Genomic DNA, 23,638 nt, shown 5'->3' with positions numbered 1-23,638 from the left:
GAGATTATCGGTATGTAAGCTGAGGCGAATAACTATTAGTTAAGAACAAAGGTTTACACATCAGTAACCTATCGAACAAAATGTGTGTTTGTCCTTGTACAATTGACATGTTGTTACTATGGACTTAGTTGCCGTTTTTAAATTTTATACATTTCAAAGCTTTAGTGCATTCTATCTTTTAGTTATATATGCACATGCTGCATTTAAACAGAAATAAAACGTTATGCGTTTTTTTCAAATTAATTTTCTAAAATCACGTAATCCCTGCGTGCATGTACATCGCACATGAATAGATGAATATTACGAAAGTAGTATCGAAAACATGGTTTATTGAAGTGGAAAATTCTAACTGACCAATCAGTTTCCAGTATGTATAGATATGCAAATCAATAAAGAATTATAATTTTGTAACTATAATTTTCTCTAAACGAAGTTCAAGCAGACATTCAGAAAAATCCTCATGTTTTTTTTTGGATGAGCTCTAGTCCATCATTAGTAACGGATTCTACTAGGTTGGACATCTGAATTGAAAATCATTCCACTATTTTCAATACAAACTATTCTTAAACATTCTAAATTGTTTTCATTTTTGTACTTACAAAGACAACACATGGGTGCAGATTGTATTTCTCTTTGTAGGTTCATGTTTAGATTTATCAGAGCATGATGAAATGATAGATGAGGCAAAATGTTTACTAGTATTCTGCTGTTATTGGTAAATATTTAAAGAATATTATTTATCAAGAATTATCTACAGTTAACACTTTTGACTTCAGTTGAAATTATTTATAATCAGGCTTAGATATGAGATATCATATGCTTATTTACCTTATAATGTTTATACTAGAATATTCTATGAATCATTATAGTTTCAGTAGTAAGAAATTCTAGAGTAAGTCATAGTCATTACCAATCAAACATAACATCAAAAGACTTGTTACGCTGAGTAAACTTCTAACACTGCAGAAAAAGGGTACATTATTTTTCTTATATTTCATTATATTTGTTCAAATTCACCATCTGCCTGTAAAAAACAACAAAGTTCAGTAATAAGACAGTTAGTTTACCCTTATAGAAAGTATTAAAGAGTTGTTCAACTTGAATGAGTATTTGTATGTAATTAAGGAACAGAATATTTTATATACTTGTATATAGTGAAATCAACAACCTATTTTCTACACCTACAAATATAGTTTTAAGTTTGGTCAGAATGCTTTATTTAACCCTTTGCAGTTTAATAAAACACGGAATTTGCAAACTCCAAATCAACTAGATTAGTAGATGACTGCAGACGAAATGTATCTTTACAGTAGACTTCACAAAAGTAGTGAAAACATTGAAGATATTATAAATTGAAACGCATCATTTCACATCGTGACTAAATACCATAAGTATTTCCTTTATAAGTTTATATATGTTACATGTGTATCTAAAGTCCAAAAAAAAACATTTCTAGTTAAAAACGTATTACAAAATATACCTTATACGGATTAAAAAATATTCCTAATACGTATTACAAAATATACATTATACGTATTACAAAATACACCTAATACGTATTACAATATATACCTAATACGTATTGCAAAATATACCAAGCATATTAGCATATAAAAGGGAAGAAACACTTTGCTCTACAGAAACCGCACATTTTTTTTATATTTTTTAGATACTTGTAACGGCAACTGGATATGACATTAAATGTCCGGCCAAAGCTGAATGGAGGCTTAGAGGAAACATTTCGTGTTCTTCGGAAGACAAATATGTTTGTTTGTTCCATTCACTGGAAATGAAATATACGGAAAATTGTTTAGGTTTAGATCTAAGTAGAATAGGTAAAACATATTTAAAAAATAATACAACTTTTTAAGGTTAAGCCCATTTACATTCTTTAAAAAAAAATATTTTTGATATTTTGAATTGTTCGACATTGTAGGAGATATCTTATAATGGAATATCATAGTGATTTTAATTATATAATCAAAAATACATGCCGTATGAGTGTGTTCGCATGACGCGAGTTTCGTCCATGCACAGAAGACACATAAGTGACGCTTTGATCAAGAAATATTAATGTCAGACAGTATATTAAAATGAGGACCTTTGAGGATCATTCTATTTCAAAATATACAAATTCATAAAAGTAAGCTATCCATAAATTATTATGACTCATTTATGGAATGTGTTGCAGTATGTGCTGTAATTATGTTCATCAAAGTAATAAAACTAATCTATAGTCAAGACATCAATACATCAAGATGTCTGATTTAGCTTTAAACATTTGAAATAGTATCATGTTCATGAAGATTAAAGTAAAAGTTAATCTTATAATTTTTCGGATTTTTTATAATAATTTGCTATCTAGCATGTGAAAACAAATATTGCTAATTATGAAATTGAGATAAAAATATGTTTAAGGAATATTCAAACGCATTAAAAAACAAACAGAAAAAAACGCGATCAGTTGAGAAATAACATTACACAAAACATAGCGATGAAAACCAAAGACTAACCAACATTAATTTCACTAAAACTGGGATATATCTCAGGTGCTCTGAAAGGGCAGAAAATCTTGTTCCACATGTGGCATTCGTTGTGCTGATCATGTAAATACAAACTACAATATTCAATCTACACTGTTACAATGAACTAAATATGGAACAGAAATCGTTATTTTCTTTAAGGTAGTAAGCTAGTGTTCCAACCGTTGTTTAATCTAGCCAAGTGTAATGCCGGAAGATATCAACCTATTGTGTTCACAACCCATGGAAACAGTGAATGTATCTACAGTAAATCAAAGTGTGCTGACGAGGGACAATTAGAATTCAGCAATGATTCTTCTAGCGCCGATACTGCTTGTCGCTGTGACTACACAAAGGGGTATGCCTTTGTCACAAGACCAAAGAACCGTTGTTTCTGTAACCCATCTGACGAAGATTGCTCGTGTTTTAGATCTACGTGTACAACACTGTCTGTAGGTGAGTTTTTATTAAATTAAAAAGTGATCGACATGTACAGTTAACGAAAAAAACAAATGCCATACCTTGTGTTGTTCTCTTAAATATGTACCCTTGTATATACCTCGTAAAATAAACAACTAGAAAATATCACTACCGATACTAGTAGCTGATTGTTGGTTTCAAATCGTATGTTGTCAAGGCATTCAATCATCTGATATGACGCAACAAACAAGCTATTGTTTAAATTATTTCAGCAATAACAAGACCGATACAAGTTGCCTGTAGTTGTTAAATTGATGGTCAGGGCACATTTAAACATAACAATAATCAACATCAACGTCAAAGAGAAGCAAAAGCCAAGCATTTCTGGTTCTGAAAAATATTGTCCCCCTATTAAATTAAATATTTGTCTGTTTTTTTTTTCTAATTAAGATTATGACACCGTGATGACTGCTGTATCCCTATTATGTCAATTTAAACGATTATGTCTGTTTTGTTTACGCATCGTTGTAAATGTAATTGAGTTTGATGCGACTGTCATACAAGTGAGAGATTAAGCGCGTTCAAACCAGGTTCAATTCACCATTTGCTATATTTGAAAATGCCTGTACCAAGTTAGGAATATGACAGTTGTTCTCCATCCATTTGGTGTTTTGTATCAATTGATTTTGCCATTTGATTAGGGAATTTTGAATTTTCCTTGGAGTTCAGTATTTTAGGGATTTTACTTTTAGATTACATAACCTTTTTTTTTGACATAATTTGTCGGAATTTCGGGTAATTAAAATCTAAATATTGGTATCTATGATGAGTTTAATTATAATTAAATAAATTGATTTATCTTCTCCGTAGATTATCAATGCGTCACTGACGGGGATATAATGGTGAATTCAACGTGCCAGAAAATACTTCCAAACATGTAAGAAAGATCGTTACTGGAAAATTCTATCCTCTAAGAAATGTTATTGTATTATACCTTTTTAAAAACATCTTAAATATGGCTGTTTTGCTGAGTATAAATTGAAATAAGACGTGTACATTTTTACATCCAACAATCATGTATTTACATATGCTGTATTATTTGTAAATCTGATCGGATATTCTTTTATATCTTATTTTTTTTGTCTTCATATTTTACAATAGGTAAAAACTGTCAAGAAAACAAATACAGTCGGCTGAAATCGGTCTTAAAGTTGTGATTATATAACATAAACATATATTATTTTAAAGATTACTATGGAACTTAAAACGGAGATTTAAACATATTGAAGAACTTTTTTGCTGATTTAAGACTTTTTCCTTTAAGAATTAAAAATGTTATAAATCAGTAATATAGACCATTTTCTTGGTATATTTACCTTAATCATCATGATCATGTTAAATCGTTAAAAAGTAGAAACAGCCTACTCACTTCCTTACCATTGAGTAATGATTTGTTTTTAAAAATGCACATTTTAGAAAATTGCGAAAGATATATATAATTGTGGTATGATAATGAAATATAAAAATATTATTAATTGTGTATGAGGCATGAAGAATAATTGAATTGATAACCGAATTGATGACCTTTTTTATATACAATTGAGTAAATTGTTAGAACTATTAACATGTCTATTTTTTAGACCTTACAACACAGATGAAAATACAACCCAGTTAACCGAAAGCAACATAAAAGGTTAGCATGTAAAGATAATATTTATATTGAAAAAAAAACCATGTCAAAAACTTGTCAAGTCAAAAGCAAAATCCCAAGAAAAATGAACTCCGAGGAAAATTAAAAAAGGGACGTCCCTAATGAAATGGCAAAATTAAAAACCTAAACACAGTGAACGCATTGATAACAACTGCCATATTCTTGACTTAGTAAAGGCATTTTCCCGTGTAGAAAATGATTGATTAAACCTGGTTTTAAAACTTAACCTCTCACTTGTATGAAATAAAAAAAATTAAAACGACACTTTTAATAATTTCTTGCGTCCGAAGCGCTTTTCTTGATTTACCGTCATGACAGACGCATCAAATTCCATTATATTGACAACCATTTGTGATCAAAACAAACAGACATAATAGGTTAAAACGTAAAAAATACGGATACTGCAGTCAGCCTTGTGGTGTAATCTAAATCACTATAAAAACAAACAAAATTTGCGCCTGTCCCAAGTCCTTTGTTAGTCTTGTATTATTTTAACTTTTAGTTTCTTGTGTACAATTTGGAGTTTAGTATGGGGTTTATTATCACTGAACCAGTATATATTTGTTAAGGGGTCAGCTGAAGGACGCCTCCGGTTGCGAGAATTTCTCGTTGCATTTAAGACCTGTTGGTGACCTTCTGCTGTTGTCTCCTCTATGGTCGGGTTGTTGTCTCTTTGGCACATTCCCCATTTCCATTCTCAATTTTAATTAAAAGAAAAACTAAAGGATACCCAAGTATGCTTTGGCTTCAATTGCTTTGTATTTCATATTTCACCAAAACACTGGAACATCAATGACGTTCCTTTAGACTCTATGAAGATGGATCCAGAATGAAACACTGTTCAAAACTTTCAGTTGCTGTCTTTATCTAGCCATGTTTGGTTACACATAAGATACTTCTGACATTGCATAATACCAATAAACAAGCTTTTAACCTTGTTGTACAAAAACCTGCTCTGACCTTGTGTTTTTATCTCCTTTTGAATTTCCAACAATGTTTGGTTATGACGTTTGGTCGACATTATTCATCGTATATGCCAATGTTGACAGGGTACTTAATTATCTTATTGTATTATAGTATCAATATTTCGTGTCGCTGCTGGTGGTGAATATTTCGTTCCCAAGTGTATCACCAGTGATGTTGCTGTCTGCATTGACAAAGAAAACATTGATTTGTTCGTTAATGTCCAATGACTTATTATAAAATATTGAGTTGCTCAAAACTAAAAAGGTTTTGAAATCCAACGCAAAGGTAGACCTAGTCGTTATTGCCAAATATTATATGCACTACACAATCGTATTGAAGTTTAATTTTTCTTTCTTTTTAATTGAGCAACTCTTACAGATCATAAGTATCTGAAATGCATGTTTGACTTATCAATTTGCAAGACTTTTTAAATGTGCTTGTCATCCTTTGTGACAGAAAGGGAACATCCCGTTAACAATTATTATTATCAACTCTAAGGGAATTTCAGAACTAAAAAAAAACCTTATCAAACAGTGAAATCAAAAGTACAAACAAATCAAACGAATAGAAAACAACTGTCTAATCCACACTTGGTATATAAACATTCTTTATGTTACTTGAAGTCGGAGATCGAATCTTATTCAAACAAAGGATATGTTTATATCATTATTTCAGGCTGCTTCAGTGCTCATCACGTTGCATATTTCATCATTGCTAGTATAGTCGGTAGGTACATTGTATACTGCGAAAAACAAATTTTGTATCGAGAGGAAAATATAGTTTACTAGACGACTGTAAATGATTTGTGATATCTATAACATGCAAAGTAACCTATTTTGGTAAGCAAAACATAAAAAAGGGAAGATGTAGTATGATTGCCAAAGAGAAAACTATCCACCAAAAGTCAAACATGTCAAATGAAATGGATATAACAAATCATAGGCAACAGTTCGTGCTTCAACAATAACAGAGCTGCCTAAAGAAAAAAAAATATTCATAGAACTCGACTAGAATCATCAAGCTATATCTTAAAAGGCCTCATTGATGTTACTTTTAAACCTTTTCTTTTTGAAATTATTAAGATTCAGTTGGGCAGATTTGTTTCAATACACATCATGTACTGCTTTAATACTAAGAAAATTTGATTTTTAAGCGGAAATGAATCATCAATGTACCTTTTATCATAACAAAGAGGGTCAAACATTTTGTTTTAACTTAGCGAAAGGACCAACATTATGGAAAATACTATTAAACTGATTTTGTTTTGAACATCTTGAATTGTCATTTGTTACATACAAAGAAATAGTTTCGAAGTTAGTATTTGTTAAACTGAAGGCATGCAATTAAAAAAATAATCATGTCTTTGGAATTCCCTGGATATTATACCTGTTATACATTGTTATACAAGTTATAGTGTATTCTTCTATAATTACGCCGTTTTCTCTTTTTTTTAGTTTATTTTGTCGTTGCTGTCGTAGTGTTAAAAGTCAGCGACTTTGGTAAGCTACAAAGACACCCAACATATAGAAGAAAAAAGTGATTGATTGATTGTTGGTTGCTTAACGCCACATTAGCACAAAAAAGCTATATCGCGGCGAGAGCTAATTCGATTATTTTTACAATTTAAGGCATATTTTTAAAATAAGACAAAAAGACAAAAAGACTAAGGCAAATTGATTATTTACAAATAAAAATCAGTAAGATAACGTGATAAAGATTAAAAACGACTTAAATATAATAACATTTTTATATTCTAGAAGAAAAAAGAGTATTCTAGGTAGATATAGCGTTTATTTAATTCTTCAAATACTTCATACATGCACACAATAACCTGGAGAATGAAATTGGTATCCATAGTTAGTAATTTATCTATTTGTATTGAGCACAAATCTGCTATTTCGTGTATCAACATGTCTAATTTTTAAACAAAACTCAAAATAAAAAATCATAGACAAGTTTAGTTTAAGTGATTCGATAAATTTCCTAAGCCATATTATGATTATTTGTATGCAAATACAATGATGCGGATGTGAATACCAGTATGCAGATGCAGTAAGTAATGACATTGTTTATTTTTATAACGCAATGTCTCTTTCATGTCTATCATGATTCATGTCAATCTAAATAAATACTTGGCGGTATGCGTAATTGATGAAAATTCAAGTTTTCAATTATTCTACTGCTAAAACAAGGTTAAAATTATGATAAGATATTCAATTTTGTTTTCCTTGAAAACGACACGTGACCTTTGTTCTTGACTTATGAAAAACTTAACTATATTTTCTTTTGACTACCAAATGAATTTCAAAGTAAACATATATTCAATTCGAATGACATCTGATATAGCCTTGAAGTATTTGTGACTTTGGCAACCGGCCTTTAAATACATTTTTAAAATCATCTTTCTTCTGGAACAAAACTCATCTATGAAATCATTTATGTATTGAGCCATATTCATACTATATCTTGATATATAAAGTTACAGGTGTTATATCCACACAAATTGATGAAAATGAAACAATAGGTAAGTAAAATAATTTGAATCTTCATAATTTAGAATATAAGATAAAGTTCATAGATATCACAAGATTACGAAATACTATAAGAAAACCAAGTATTTTTTTATAGTTGGTTTGTTTGTTTTTTAGTAGTTTTGTTTTTTGTTTTATTTTGTTTTTTAACACGCATTATGTAGAGAGCATTTGACAATTCTTTTACCAGTATTTTATTAGAACAATTACAGAACATAAAGAGACCAGCAAAACACATTACATAATAAACAATTGAGATTAAATTTAAATGTTAGGCATCCATTTAGTTAGCACTGATTCCAATAAAAGTTATAAGGTCCGAAATACAAATGTTTATTCAGTTTGATTCAAGATATCTCTGTGCACCGCTGTTTATATGTCCTTCATCAATACAACCGTAATTTTTAAATGGGATGTATCTCCTAAAACCAACTCATCTGCTGAACAAATTATGTTTTGATGCGCTTAATCAATCAGATATATATTTTGCAGATGAAGTTGTCATACAACCAAATGAAACGACAGGTATGTACAAGTTCTATTAACCTTCATTGTTATTATGTTGTGTCGTTACAGCACTGTATCAGGTTAGGGAAAGGGTTGGCTCCTTCAAACATGTTAAATCCCGCCACATTCTGTAAGTTTCTGTCCCTTGTCAGGAGAAGATTATAAGTTATATGGTTCGCTACTGACCCCATACGGATCCATAGAGGGCTAGTAAAATCCATAGGGAGTGAGGACGGAGGCCGAATCCCCTATGAATTTTATTCACCCTCTATTGATCCGATGGGGGTCAGTAGTTAACCGAATAACAAATTTATCGGACGCTGGACTTTTTCTGCTGCGTTTTGTTAAAAAATAAACAATGAAACACAACAACAGCAATAGATGACGTCACCATTAACGCGTCATGATCCCCCAATAAACCTTACTAACCCCTACAGTCTTATAGGGGGTCACCACGTGACGGCGTTTAACCAATCACAACGTGATAATTTATCTGTGGTCCGATAAGTTCGATGGTTGTCGTTGGTTTATATCTGTGATGTTTGTTTTAAGTAAAATGTATTGTTATCTATTAAACCGTTTTTTTTCTTAAATGAATTGTTTCATGTTATGTATGTTTGGGTCTTTTATAGCCGAAAATACGGTATGGTGTTGTCCAATTGTTAAAAGACAGTACGGATGACTATAACTGCTTGCATCCAATCAATTTAAACCTTGATTGACTGACAATTATACCTTATTTTCATATTCATCTGTTAGACAAATTATATTTTGAGACACTTAAGCAAACATACTTTTACTGATCAGATATGTCTATCTATAGTTGCAGATGACATATCCACGCAATTAAATGGAAATGAAAACACAGGTATGTAACAGTTTTAATGAATCATAATTTTGTAAAAATATAAAATTAAGTTCATCAATATAATTAGACTAAACAGCACTATCATCAAAAGTTAAACAACAAATATACTCTAAGGAAAATTCGCAATTGACAGGTCCTTATCAAATGGCAAAATCAAAAGCTCAAACAAATCAAACGAATTATAAAACAAACTGTCAAATATCTGACATGGTACAGGCATTTTGTATGTATAAAATAAAGACGTAAACCTAGTTTTTATAACTAGTAAAACATCTCATTTGTATGATAGTTGTGTATAATTATATTATATTTAAAACTATGCGTGACAAACCAAACAGTCAAAATATGTAAAAATATCACTAATAGTGGTACAGCGGTCAACATTTGGTCTTATCTTAATCAGCAAAAAAAAAAACCAAAAACACTAAAATATGACACAACAAAACGCAACCCAAAATGAAACAAAGATAAGACAGATAATCGGAAACGAAGGACAAAAAAACATAACCTATTAATTCCAAAAGAGGGACGAAAGATACAAAAGAGACAGTCAAACTCATAAATCTAAAACCAACTGACAACGCCATTATAACATAACATAATTGCTGTATGTAAGGTATGTACCTAACCACGCCAAAATGCATCAACACAAATTGCATGTACATGTTTTGGACTAATAGAAAATGTATTTGTTCGTTTTGCTTTTAGATGACGAAAGACAAAAGTTTATACATGAACTTTTTCTGAAAGGTGAATGCGGCAAACTTCATTTTGCAAGACTTGTATTTATTGGAAAACACGGAGTAGGAAAAACGAGTTTAATGAAACGATTACTATGGCACAACAAGGAAGATGTCACTTCTACAGAGAGTACAGACGGGATTGAAGTCGAGAAATGCAATATCAATATTGCTGATGGGAAATGGAGCCCGTGTAATGGTAAGACGCCTTTGTTTATTCAGTTTTAGGTTTTAGTCAGTGAATTCAAAGAATTTGCAAATAGGTACTGTTTATAACAACATTGGATTACATTTTCGAAACACTCTCAAGACCGCGAAGCAGTGTTAGTTTCTTCTACATTACACATCAAGCCGATCTCATCATAACAAAGTGACTGCTTTTTAAACCCATTGACATAAATTGCAGGGAGCCAATACTAGGTAGGCAGCAGTAGAATTTAGGTGAATTAATTCACTGGTTTAAGGCAAACAAAGATATATAATACAAACTATAGTTATACCTAGCATTGTTAATATATTTATTATACCTCTGACAGGACTAGATGTAGGTTCAAAATTATAAAATTTCATTCTTCAAGGTGTTCCAACTTATCTTAGTATATTTCACACTTGAAAATGATTTATTTTAATTAAGCTGTCTTTCTTATCACCTGTCTAAGCATTCAAATGTTCAATAGGTAAACGAGTAATTTCTATTATGATCTTTTGGAAAGACCTTTTGTTTTTCTTCTGATTGTTTTTTTTTTCTTCTGTCGTCTGAGATGCTTTTTTGTTTTATAACATATTGAATGGTTTTTTGGCCAATGACGCTGTACAGTAATTGGGGTTTCAAAACTCACCCTGTGTGACCGAACACTTATTCTTATAGGAGTTATATCCCCATGCCCCCTTTTTCTTGTTATCGCTATATCTCTAAAACGGTTAAAGATTTAAGCAGACTGTTTTCACCAAATTGTTTGTCTACTCTTAAGAATGATGTGGTTAATTTTAATTGGAGTGATCGGAAGACATCTTATGGGAGTTATTTCCCTTTGAAAATTTAAGATAGACGATTTGTTGGATAAATTCATACGTTATAAGTCGTAGATGCCTACAGTCTATTGATAGAAAGTCCTTGGTCCATTTGAAGGAAATTGAGGTAAATGTCAAATGTCAAGGTCATGTTCTAAATTTTGCTTGTTATCGTTATTCAAAAGAAACTGTAACAGTTAATGATATGCTGTGTTTGCCAAATAACTGTTTACAATAAGGCGCAACTTCAACCTATTTAAGTCGAAGTGTTTTGGTTAACCCTTATAGGAGTTTTCTCCCCTTATGTATTTGAAATCAGTATTCCTCCACAACCACACAGGTGATTAACCTCGGATCTTTCGATTTGAGTTCTTTGACCTATGACCTTGAAATTTATGTCGAGGTCAAAGGTCAATTTCAAGTTCTAAAAAAAAAAAAAAAAAAAAAAAAAATTTTGACCTTTCCTAAAAATTCTTTCTTGTTCATTATAAAACAATTAAGTCTTCTGCATATACCTATTAATCTTAATGTTTTATATCAGGTTGAGGCACCAAATTGCATCAACCACGAGTGATATTTTCTAACATCGTTTTTTAAATTCCATTTATATTAGCAAGCTTGAAAGACCTTAATTGTTCTTTGAAGAATTGGTTTTTAATTATGGTTTTAATTGTTAACAGTTCATTTACTTCCTCCAATCACTTTGTATAAACACGGAGATATTGTGCATGTATAGTTATCATAGAATCAGCCATCCAACACAGTACAAATGACACAAATTTAGCCTCTATATCAGTTGTATATATATCACCGTATAGTTATCAAAACTACACATAATTTTTTTCACTTCCTAAAAGCCCCGACATGAAACAATGTGCTTCGATTCAAACAAAACAAAAAGGTTTTTTTTATAACAAAACATAAAAAACAAAAAATTAATAACAAACATTAATAAAAAAATAAAAATACGAGCAACAAACAAAAAGCAGCTTAAATACATGCTGTTGACTTGGGACAGGCATACATAGAATGTGGCGAAGTTAAACATTCTTTTTGTGAGCTGTCAGGTATTTTCATAAGGAAATATGTAAAGACTTCGTTACCCATTATCCCATATAAAGACATTATATTTCAATGAAACTCGGTATTGTAAGGAATCGTCTTGTCGGGTACGCCTTTTAAAATCGTTAAATGCAAAACATTCACATTATGCCATGGCGAAGATTTCGAAAAATGTCGTGTACCATAGTTTTGTGAATTTGGACATGATTAAATTATTAAGGGCATGAGAATAGCGTCCGATCTGATAAACAGATCTATACCCTGGTGATTACTTATCGGATCTAAAAACGGATAATGCTTTGAATACTACTAGTTCAACAGTAAAATTTGAAGCACCTATTGGACTTGAATTTAGGATTTTATTTGTTCTAGAATTTTGACTTTTACATATCTTCTCATGTTTTTAGTAGTTCATGGCGTGGTTTATCCTACTTTTAACTGTCCTAATTTGTTGACCCAGTAACTGAATTACGAAGATCGTTTGGCATCTTTTGCCCCTTTTTCCAGTATGCCAAAATCATTACATGCACAGATAGCTTCACACACAAAGCAAAGGAACATCACTTTTATTCCTGTTCTTTATTTCGAAGTCACAATGAAGCCTTCAACACGGAACAATAAATCTCTCATCTCAATGCATATTCAATTATATGTTTTTGTACTGTATCTGCTAATCACTATATTGCATTTTTGTTTGTGTTTTCCAAAATGTCTGTGTGAGATTAAATTTAGAACTTGTATAAATCTCTAAATAACTTGCTACTATGTCTGTTATGTTTGTTCAATAAATTTGGTTGCATGTTCTAATTTTAGAATGTTTGCGTTACTCACCGAATTTTGACAATATTAGGGACTTGTAAACAAGTACCATGCACATGGGAGGTTTAACTACTTTTAACATTACATTTAACGCTTTTCTTTTTTTGGTAAAACGTCTTTACCCTGTGATAGTTGGTATACATTCGCTACATTGTCATGATTGTGGTGTATAATTGATCGTTTGATTTTGTCAGTTTCATAGAGTTTTCATTTTTTGAATTTGAATTTACTTTTTCGTATTTTCTATATGAAAATCATAGGGTATATCCAAAAGCTTAAGATACATTGTTCTAATCATAACTTTGATTGGCAACTGTTGCATGCTACTATCAAAAGTTAGCAAAACAATGCATTGAACATATGATCGTGCATGTTTTCTTCGTGCGACACAGAAACAAAAAAGCATATTATTATTTGACATGTTTAACTGTTGGTGCACATGTTTACACATCTTTACACATCTTAATTGTTTTCATGTTAACAGAGACAGACGATGATGTACGCAGATTGATTCGCCAAGTGTTTAAAGGGAAGATGCTTAATGAAGAACGCAAAGCAACTGAAACTGTTGCTGATCATGGACCTTTGAGTTCAAATAAAGATGAATCAAGAGGTGAATCAGACATAGAACTGTCCTCAAGTTCCGATAAAAGTGATGACATAGATAGCTTTATGGACAATTCTCAGGGCGAAAGTGATGAAATTGTTGACGCATTAAACATGGAAACATTAATCCTAGCTAATAAGAAAGACGATCATGCAGCAGTAGAGATTGGTTTAAATGAGATGCAACAGAAACATTTCAAATTAGAAAAAACGTTTGACTCAAAAATTAACAACTATTTAAAGAAAAACGAGTCTGACCTTTTTAACGACGGTTGTATTAATGAAATGACTTCTACAATTATGAAATCATATCTTCAATTTAAAGAAAAGGAACAAGATGATATGTTGGCGTTTTGTTGGTTATGGGATTTTGCTGGCCAGAAGGATTTTTATGCCACACACCAAGTCTTTTTGTCGAAACATGCAGTTTTTTTGCTGGTCACTGATAGTTTAGAGTTTAGCACTGCTGAAAATCAAGGGGTAGATTTTGAAGGCTCTGCGCGTAAGTTATTGAATTTAAAAACCGAAAAAAAAACCTGCCTTAAATGTTGTGCTTTTAAATTCTTTATTTTGAACAGTTTTTATGCATCATAGGAAACTTTAATTAGTCAAGCTACCCCCGCTACCTTGTAAAATTTGACAAATATTAGAAATAGGGCAATTCTGTTTTTCGTATTCTAATTCATAACATTGTTTGAAAATATCTCGTGCAAGGTCTCATTTTGTAATTTTAAACACAAATGTTTAATGGCCTAAATATGAACATAAAGAGATGTTGTATGATAATGTAAAATAGTCGACTAATTGTTTTAAATACTTATACAAGGGGTTTTGTAAATAATACGTATATATAATAATAATAATATAATATTCACATAACGTAAGAATATATCAATACAGAGTATGTAAGTTTCTGGTTTGATGCCATTCACTGCTACTGGTCGACTACGAAGAAAGGAAGACTTGACCCTCCGATCATTGTTGTGTGTACAAACGAAGACAAATTAAAGGTAAGCATGTTAATTCCTGTAAAACATTTCAATACATAATGATTATATCTTTACAATAAATCGAAAGACGCTCTATGGATGAATTAGAATCTATACATTGAAATAAGAAAAAAAAACCAATTGTTTAAACAAAATAATTAATGCAAGGAAATTAAAAACTAATTGTACAGAGAACAATGGAAGGTCTTTCAATCAGTAAGTACTGTGAAAGTACTTTTATTCGTGGGGTACCAATTTTCGTGGATTTCGTGGATGAATTGATCCACGAATTTAAGTGTCCAACTAAATAAAACAACCAGTGTCCAAATCAAGACATGGAAAGATCCCCAATGGTAGGTTTGACTGTTGATATGATCTAAAGAATATATTGAATAACGCTAAATCTGAGAATACTTTGATAGCAGTCACAGAACTACAACCGCATGCAGGATTATACCCATTTAATCTTTAATAACCTTAACTGTACAACTTTTGATCTTTTAATTTCATATAAAATGTTTTTGATCTATGAAAGTCAGATTTCCGGTATTAGTATTCTAGTGTTCATTTTATATCCTAATAGTTTTCGTACATAAGGGAAATAATCATTTCATGCTGGGCTTGATTTTGAAAAGAATTATTTGACAATTCAAGACACGTTTAAAGCATTTTTTTATGTTACTGTTTTCTTTAGGTGACATGTTTATGACCTAATTGACTCATTCGATGGTCTTAAATTTGTTCTTCACTTTATCTATACCAGCATTTCAATCAGCCCGATCATTCCATCGTTTCCATGACAGTTCGCATTATCGAAAAGATATACCATAGCTCTAACAATCCTAATTTTTCAACAACTCTCCGTAGACAAAAAGAGGACTACTGGATTAGACAATTGGGAACTGCGACACCTTATGGTTGCAATGACAAAATTGATGGTAAAGGTATTATATCTAGTCCTTCGTGTAACTCGGTGAATGTGATGAATATTTTCAACTCGACTCCTCGACGTAGACGCAGTCATGGTCATCGTCATTATACATCACCTTCTCTGCATGATGTATCTATTAATAACTTGCTGCCATTTATACAAAAGCCGTTAGGTATTCATCACATTCGCACGAAACTTTATTCATTACCCCTTTCAAAACTTCATTCTCTGTTCAATTTATGTTTGGAATCCACTGTTACAAACCCTCATTCAAACCTATACAAAATTACAGCCATAATTTCGGATATTGCAAGGCATAGACTTTTCAAGCCAGTCCGCATTGGCAAAGATGAAAAAGAGAAAAGATATTTCCTTAATCTTTCCTTTGCCAACAAAGGTATCGATTGCGTCAACTTAGGCAATATCCTTCATCATAAATTAGTTCAATCGAAAATACCTCCTTATTTCAAAGACCAGTCTGTACCAATCATTTCTTAAACCTATACCAAACCTATTTCAACTAAAATTTTCAATTACAAACACGTTTTGCAGGATCTCGATATTGACGACTTCAAGTCTAAACCTCCCGATTGCACTTGTGCTAGTTCCCAATTCACATATAATCCCGCTGGCCACGTTATTACCGGTGACATCAACATTGTTAATAACACTTCTCTACGAAATGTGTTATCGAAAGGTCCGAAATATCGCGAGCCTAAATCCATCAATTGGAAATTCAACTTAACAATTTTGATGGATTCATTTGAGGATTATGCCAGGCAATGGACTAAGCGCGAGAGGGAAAATGTAGACACTCTTTCCGAATGGATTAAAGCAGTGAGGTCGTTGATACAAATCAGAATTAAGAAACTGAATGGGTCTATCAATGCCCATGCTACGTCAATCTTTAAAGACCCAAATGTTGCAAAACACCTATCCTACCTCCATGACAAATATGTTGTTGTCCCCGCAGATACAGCCCCAAACAACATCGTTTTTGTATGTAAAGCTCATTACATTAACTGCTTGATAAACGAATTAGGTATTGACAATTCACTTGGAAACTCAACATATACCCTCACGACACTTACCAAAGAGGAAATCCTGGATAATCATAGGTCTGTTCTGTGTTCCTTTGGAATTTCAACCAAAGATGAAGAACTGGATCTGCCATCACTGTATTGGATACATACACTACATAAGTGTCCTTACAAACAACGGTATATTGCTGGGTCTTCCAAGTGCTCCACGAAACCTCTTTCTAAATTATTAACATTTATTTTATCAGCAATCAAAGACGGGCTTCAAAGTTATTGTGAAACTGCCTATTCTAGAGGGGGCGTGAATCAGATGTGGATACTTAAAAATTCCAAAGATCGTTTAGAGTGCATACAATCTAACTCTCTTTCATGTTGTAACAGTATTAAAACATTTGACTTTTCTACTCTGTACACTAGTATTCCACATTCCAAACTAAAAGACAAATTGAAAGAGTTGGTATTGCTTTGCTCCGTAAAAAAGAATGGCCAACGTAGATACAAGTATCTTGTCTTAGGTAGGGATAAATCCTACTTTGTAAAGAATCACTCTGATTCGAACAAAAATTCTCTGAAACTGATATTATCAAGATGATTGATTTCTTGATTGACAACATATTTGTTACGTTCGGAGGACGTTTTTTTCAACAGACTGTCGGCATTCCAATGGGAACAAACTGTGTCCCTCTACTTGCCGACGTGTTTCTTTATTATTATGAGGCTGACTTCATGCAGGAACTTCTTAGGAAGAAAGATAAGAAGTTAGCACTATCCTTTAACTCTACTTTTCGCTATATAGATGATGTTCTTTCACTAAATAATTCAACATTTGGTGACTATGTGGAACGCATCTATCCAATCGAGCTAGAGATAAAGGATACTACAGATACAGTTAAGTCGGCCTCATATCTTGACTTACATCTAGAAATTGACAATGACGGTCGGTTGAAAACAAAACTTTACGACAATAGAGATGATTTCAGCTTTCCAATTGTGAACTTTCCATTTCTAAGTAGCTACATTCCAGCAGCACCTGCATACGGGGTATATATCTCCCAATTGATACGATATTCTCGTGCTTGCATTTCCTATCATGATTTTCTTGACAGAGGGTTGCTGCTCACAAGGAAGCTATTAAACCAAGAGTTCCAAATGGTGAAGTTGAAATCATCCCTTCGTAAATTTTACGGACGCCATCACGAGTTGGTTGACCGTTATGGCATAACCGTATCACAAATGATATTGGATATGTTCCTTACGTCGTAACTACAATCCCCTTCCCTTTCCTGAATGTGACCTACCGAATTAGACTATTTACCGGATTTGTTATCACATAAGCAACACGACGGGTGCCGCATGTGGAGCAGGATCTGCTTACCCTTCCGGAGCACCTGAGATCACCCCTAGTTTTTTGGTGGGGTTCGTGTTGTTTATCCTTTAGTTTTATATGTTGTGTCGTGTGTGCTGTTGTTTGTTTGTCTTTTTCATTTTTAGCCATGTCGTTGTCAGTTTGTTTTAGATTTATGAGTTTGACTGTCCCTTTGGTATCTTTCGTCCCTCTTTTATCATGGGTTAATTACAGTTATCACTTCGATTTACACAGGTCAATGTTTACTTTGCAATTCCCTTTAATCCAGACTGTTTATAACCTTCGTTTTCTAAAGGCTTTGATTTTTCAATTATTTTTCTTTTCTTAGAAAACTAAAATCCACGAATTTTAAAATCCACGAACATGTTAGTATTGCTCAAACCACGAAAATTGATACCCACGAATTAAAGTACTTAACAGTATCTTTTTTTTTATATGAAAATATTAAAAAATTTAGTTTTGAATGTCAATTCCAGCGTAAAAGGACAGCTTGTTGTTCGCTGAATCCAGAAATATATGATTTATATACACAAAATATAAATAAGGGATATTATTTTTTACTTCCGGTTTTAAAAAGTCACATCCGGTATAGTTTGATTGTTTACTTAACACTGATTCAAAAATTATATGGTTCTATATACTTTTACATTAATTTAGTAAGAAACATAGCTTCTTCCGCTATATATGAAATCACTTCCGGTTGTTTTTCCAAGGTCAAATGGCTTGCAACCTATTGTAATAATGACTTTATCATGTCTACACATTAATTAAAAAAAAAACGTCAACATATAGAACGGAAGATCAACCTTTGACCTTTAGGGGAGAAAACTCCCATTAAAAGTCTCCGTACACTTTCAACTCAAATTTACATGTTACAACATGTCGCAACTTACAATTCTGTAAAAATATTTTGTCAAAATCTTATAAGATTTCTGAAAGTTAGTGAAAAGAAGTCAAAATCAAAATTTTGAACATAACCTTGACCTTTAACTTGGACCTCATTTTCATTTTAATGGACCCTAGAAAAAAAATAATCAGCACAAAATCAATAGGTCTCTCAACGAAAAAGTGGAAAGATCTAATGAGTGTTAAATTACCACGCCGACCATTAAAGATGAAGTATCAATAAGCGTGTTGCTAACTCTTTCTCTGTTGTAATAATAAAACGAGTTCGGAATAATTATGATTGTTTACCCAAAGAATAGATCAACTACGCTGTATTTGGAAATTGGTTTAGACTGTTTTGGTCCGAACTGTTAATTCTTTTTACTTCACTTGAATCAGATTTAATTTATTTGAGGATCACTGGTGTGTCTTTTGTAGACTCAACTTCGAGAGTTTCACACGATGACACATGATAAACAAAAACCTGACTCAATGAACCTCATTTCTGTATGTATGTGTCTCTCCGAAGTCATGAGCCTGTAATTCAGTGATTGTCGTTTTTTTATGTTTTACATTTCTGTTTCCGTACATAAATTACGCCGTTAGTTTTTTTCGTTTGTATTGTTTTATTTTTGTCATTTCGGGGCCTCTTATAGCTGACTATGCGGTATTGACATTGCTCATTTTAAAAGGCCGTACGGTAATATATAGATAATAATGATTGTGTCGTTTGGTCTCTTGTGGAGAGTAACTTGTCTCATTGGCATTCATACAACTTCTTCTTTGTTTATATTGATGAATTCGTTATGTAAATCATTTATATATATAATTTTTGATTTTTTATCCAAATTCAGGAAATTCTACACATTTATATATTATAAATATTGAACATTTGTATAAAATATAACAAAAACGAAGGATAACAATAAGTTAAATGTCATATTTGATACTTATTTTAAATCCAGTCAAGCTAAACCTATGCTGTACTTTAATTTATAGGTATCAATCATATTCAATAGATATTTCATAATTCTTTAACAGGACTAATATTATTCAATGTCAGTATCATATTGTTTCTAAAACAGATTCAGTTTCTAGATGACATTTAGCATCAACATAAGACACGTCTTGATGTGCACATTTATTGTTCAGATGTGTTGTACGCCAGCACTTATATCATAGTACCAACGTATTTGAAATATAGTGTCTTAAAGTAACTAATGGTTTGATATAGACTGTAAACTCAACCATAAATTTTAATGAATGACAGAAGCAAACGGAATTCTTTTTGGGTTGTGTATATCATGTTTTTATATGTCAATCAAAATTATTAAGTTTGAATTAAACCAACATAACGTGTTTAAATCTAAATGAAATAACAATTCAAGTGTTTCACATAGCGTACATACAGTAATATTACAAAAATACTTAACTCCTAGAAAATTCAAAACGAAAAGTCCCTTATCAAATTCAAATTTTAAGGCTCAAACATATCAAACTAAAATATAACAACTGTCATATACCTGACTTGCAACATGTATTCATTTATGTAAAAAATGGTTGATCTAACCTATTTTATAGCTAGCTAAAGCTATCACTTGTATGACAGTTGCATCAAATTCCATTATATTGACAACGACATATGAACAAAACAAACAGAGATGATAGGTAAACATGTCAAAAATAGGGATATAGCAGTCAACTCAACGTTGTGTTATAATGTTAATCACTATAAAACATAAGCAAATTTATATCAAAGACGCACAAACAGGCAAAAAGACTAAACACGTAAGCAAAATTGGAAGACAAGAATATTAAACCTTACCATAGCACAATACTTGTAACACAATGATGGCGTGTTTAAGTACAGAGCCACATCATATAGTATGTTATGTACCTACCTGAATATGAGTTCACCATATGGTATTTTGATACCCGTTAAACTATAAAAAAAAACGTGTTCAACATTAATGCTTTCAGTATGATTCAAATCCCGCCATTAAATGGATAAGCTAGTTGTTCTACATTGATGAACAGAAATAAGTATCAAAGTAACGATAGTTACAGTCGCTTAAAGCAATTGAAATATAAAATAAAGTCTTCTTAATCGGTAAAATACATGATTCGTGTTAATCTTATCTTTGCGTCAAATATTTAACCAAAAACGTATTATGATACATTTTGTCTTAAATGTATTGAAGGAACCCACAGAGAGAGAAAAACGACAAAAACAGTTCAAAAAGAATTTAAGAAAAGTTTTGAATAACCAGGAAAAGAAAAGACACTTGAGAAACATTTATTTTATTTCTAATACTGAGGATACTGATATTGTGTTTGAAGAGATTAGAAAAGATATTTCACGCCAAGCTATGGTTATGGAAGATTGGGGAAAAGACTGTCCGTTGAAATGGCTTTTATTTCAACAAGTCTTATTGAAGTTAAAAGACAACAATGTACCAATTTCATCAACAAATGCATTGCTAAAAATTGCAAAACATAAAGATATTGGTATAAGGGAAGATAATGAAGTAAAACAATGCTTGCAATACTGTCATGACATGGGAACAGTTGTCTACTTTGACGAAGAAAACTTAGCAGATCATGTTATTTTGGACCCTAAATGGTTGATAAATGCCTTGAGATGTCTTGTTAGTGATAAAATTGATAATGTAATCGAAGTTTCAGATGACTGGGAAACATTGACAGACACTGGCCAATTAACAGATTCACTTATATCTCTCCTGTTCAAGAAAGAACCAGAATTGAAATTTGAAGAGAACAAAGCACATTTAATTGAAGTTATGAAACGGTTTGATATTATAGTGAACTTAAAAAAGTCATCTGCACTATATATGCCTTGCATGATAAAGTCTTGCTCGTTCTCAGAAGTTCAAAAGCAGTTTGGTGACGAAAAACAACCATTTTACAAAACTAGCTGGTTATGTTTAGAATTTAAGTTTCTTCCTCCAGCCTTTTTCAACCATATTATTGTCTGGTATATTAAGCAGTATCAGGTGCATGTTATAATCGATAGAGTAAATCGAAGCAAAAGAAATGCATTATATCGCCACATTGGTATATTTGATTTAGATTTGTCTTGTTGTGAACAACTTGTTGTTTGTGAAGGACCTAATGTCATAGCCCTTCAAGTATGGGATTCACGTATGTCAAATAACCTTTACGGAGATTTGGAATCAAACCTATATAAATTTGTTGAAACATTACGAAAGCACTACAATCTACACATATCATATACAAAATCATTTACATGTGCAGACGGTGATTTTACAATTAATCGAAAAACAATTGAAGATTTAATTGAGTATTATTACCGGTGCTCAGAGCATAAGACAATTCACAAATCAGACGATTTAGTCAATCCTTGGAGTGTTAGTAAAGAATTGCTGTAAGTATATCGTTAACTCATTAACATTGGTTTGTTTTGTTTTCAACATATTTCACAACATATAACAGCGCGAAAATATTTGGTTTTGTATATTATCAAATAACTGTGTATTACCAAAAATCACATGCAATTTCAATACAAAAGAAACAAAGATCGGTTGACGAAACGCGCGCGTATTGGCACACACTTGTAAATTAGTGTTTTTGTCAGGTAAGATCAACATCAAATGTGTCAAAGCCTATATCATGTATATATCTTATGTAAATCTCTCAACTTTTTTATTAGATTAAATATGTAGTTAAATCGACAATGACATTAAACGTTAAAGCACATTTACGTTCCCGCATTTGTGATTTAATTTGCATTAAACAGATGATGTGCTAACGGACATTTTATCAGAACAGTACATAAGTAATAGGTCTATATAACTGATGCGTTATTGTATATAAATAATGTATGTTGATAGCAAAAAATACACTATCTAGTTTATGAAGCTATCAAGTCGGTTCATGAGTAATACTCTCCTATTCTGACATAGCTAATATCTTAATTTCACACACCATTAAATACGTCCCCCCCTCCGAGATACTGTTGAAGTTAAAATAACGAACTCCGAGAAAAGTTCTTAACGGAAATTCATTAGGCAAATGGCAATATCATAATTTCAAACACATAAAAAAATGGATTACAACTGTAATATTCCTGACATGGTAGAGCCATTTCCTAAGTAGAAACTATTCAAACGTCTCAGCATACATAATTCATGTAATTATAAACTCGTTTTAGTTCATTACGTATTGAGCATCAAGTAAATGGTTATACTTAAGCTACATGCACTTTGATTGAGAGCTGTTTAATTTTCACTCATACCACATCTTCTTATATCTATATAAATGATAAAAATCACATAGACATTTTTTTCTATTCAATCTCTTGGATATGTTTTTTTTATCATTTAAAGCAGAGAAGTTTGAATTTGACACCTATAGTTTTTAATGTTTTAATTTATAAAGATTGGTCTTCGTCCTCAGTAAATGTATGATACTTTTCATGATACTAGTCTAATAAGGTGCAAATAAAGGCCGAAGTAGTATACCGTTGTTAAAAAATCATAAATCGAGAGAAAACAAAACCAGATTTCAAACTAAAATCGAAGGAAACACAACAACCGTTACAGATAAACAAAGAAACAACAGGAACACAAAAGTGCAACAAAACATTCACATAACGAACCACTTGATAACAACGAAATAATAAT

The 23,638-nt window shown here is 31.7% G+C and overlaps 1 protein-coding gene across 1 annotated transcript; it reads left to right on the top strand.

Moving 5' to 3' along the window:
- The first annotated feature begins 639 nt into the window (after window positions 1-639).
- LOC139498091 (uncharacterized) lies at window positions 640-22,425 on the top strand. The gene is made up of 14 exons (XM_071286433.1): window positions 640-715; window positions 1,670-1,835; window positions 2,685-2,978; window positions 3,813-3,879; window positions 4,583-4,635; window positions 6,295-6,345; window positions 7,074-7,118; window positions 8,099-8,143; window positions 8,643-8,675; window positions 9,481-9,525; window positions 10,234-10,464; window positions 13,642-14,265; window positions 14,664-14,773; window positions 21,176-22,425. Exons 1-14 carry the CDS (start codon window positions 689-691, stop codon window positions 22,382-22,384), a joined length of 3,000 nt encoding a protein of 999 aa, XP_071142534.1. The 5' UTR covers window positions 640-688; the 3' UTR covers window positions 22,385-22,425.
- The last annotated feature ends 1,213 nt before the right edge of the window (window positions 22,426-23,638 follow it).

Source organism: Mytilus edulis, chromosome 12, assembly GCF_963676685.1.
Source record: "Mytilus edulis chromosome 12, xbMytEdul2.2, whole genome shotgun sequence".
In the NCBI taxonomy this organism is placed as follows: Eukaryota; Metazoa; Mollusca; class Bivalvia; order Mytilida; family Mytilidae; genus Mytilus; species Mytilus edulis.
The sequence above is the reverse complement of the archived record's forward strand: the minus strand, read 5'-3'. Positions and strand labels throughout refer to the sequence as shown.

Excerpts from the sequence above, each read along its gene's own strand:
- LOC139498091 (XM_071286433.1), top strand. The coding sequence starts at position 689 with ATGTTTACTAGTATTCTGCTGTTATTG. Across the intron at positions 8,144-8,642 it reads TGATGAAAATGAAACAATAG|ATGAAGTTGTCATACAACCA; the intron begins GTAAGTAAAATA and ends TATATTTTGCAG. Across the intron at positions 14,266-14,663 it reads AGATTTTGAAGGCTCTGCGC|AGTATGTAAGTTTCTGGTTT; the intron begins GTAAGTTATTGA and ends ATATCAATACAG.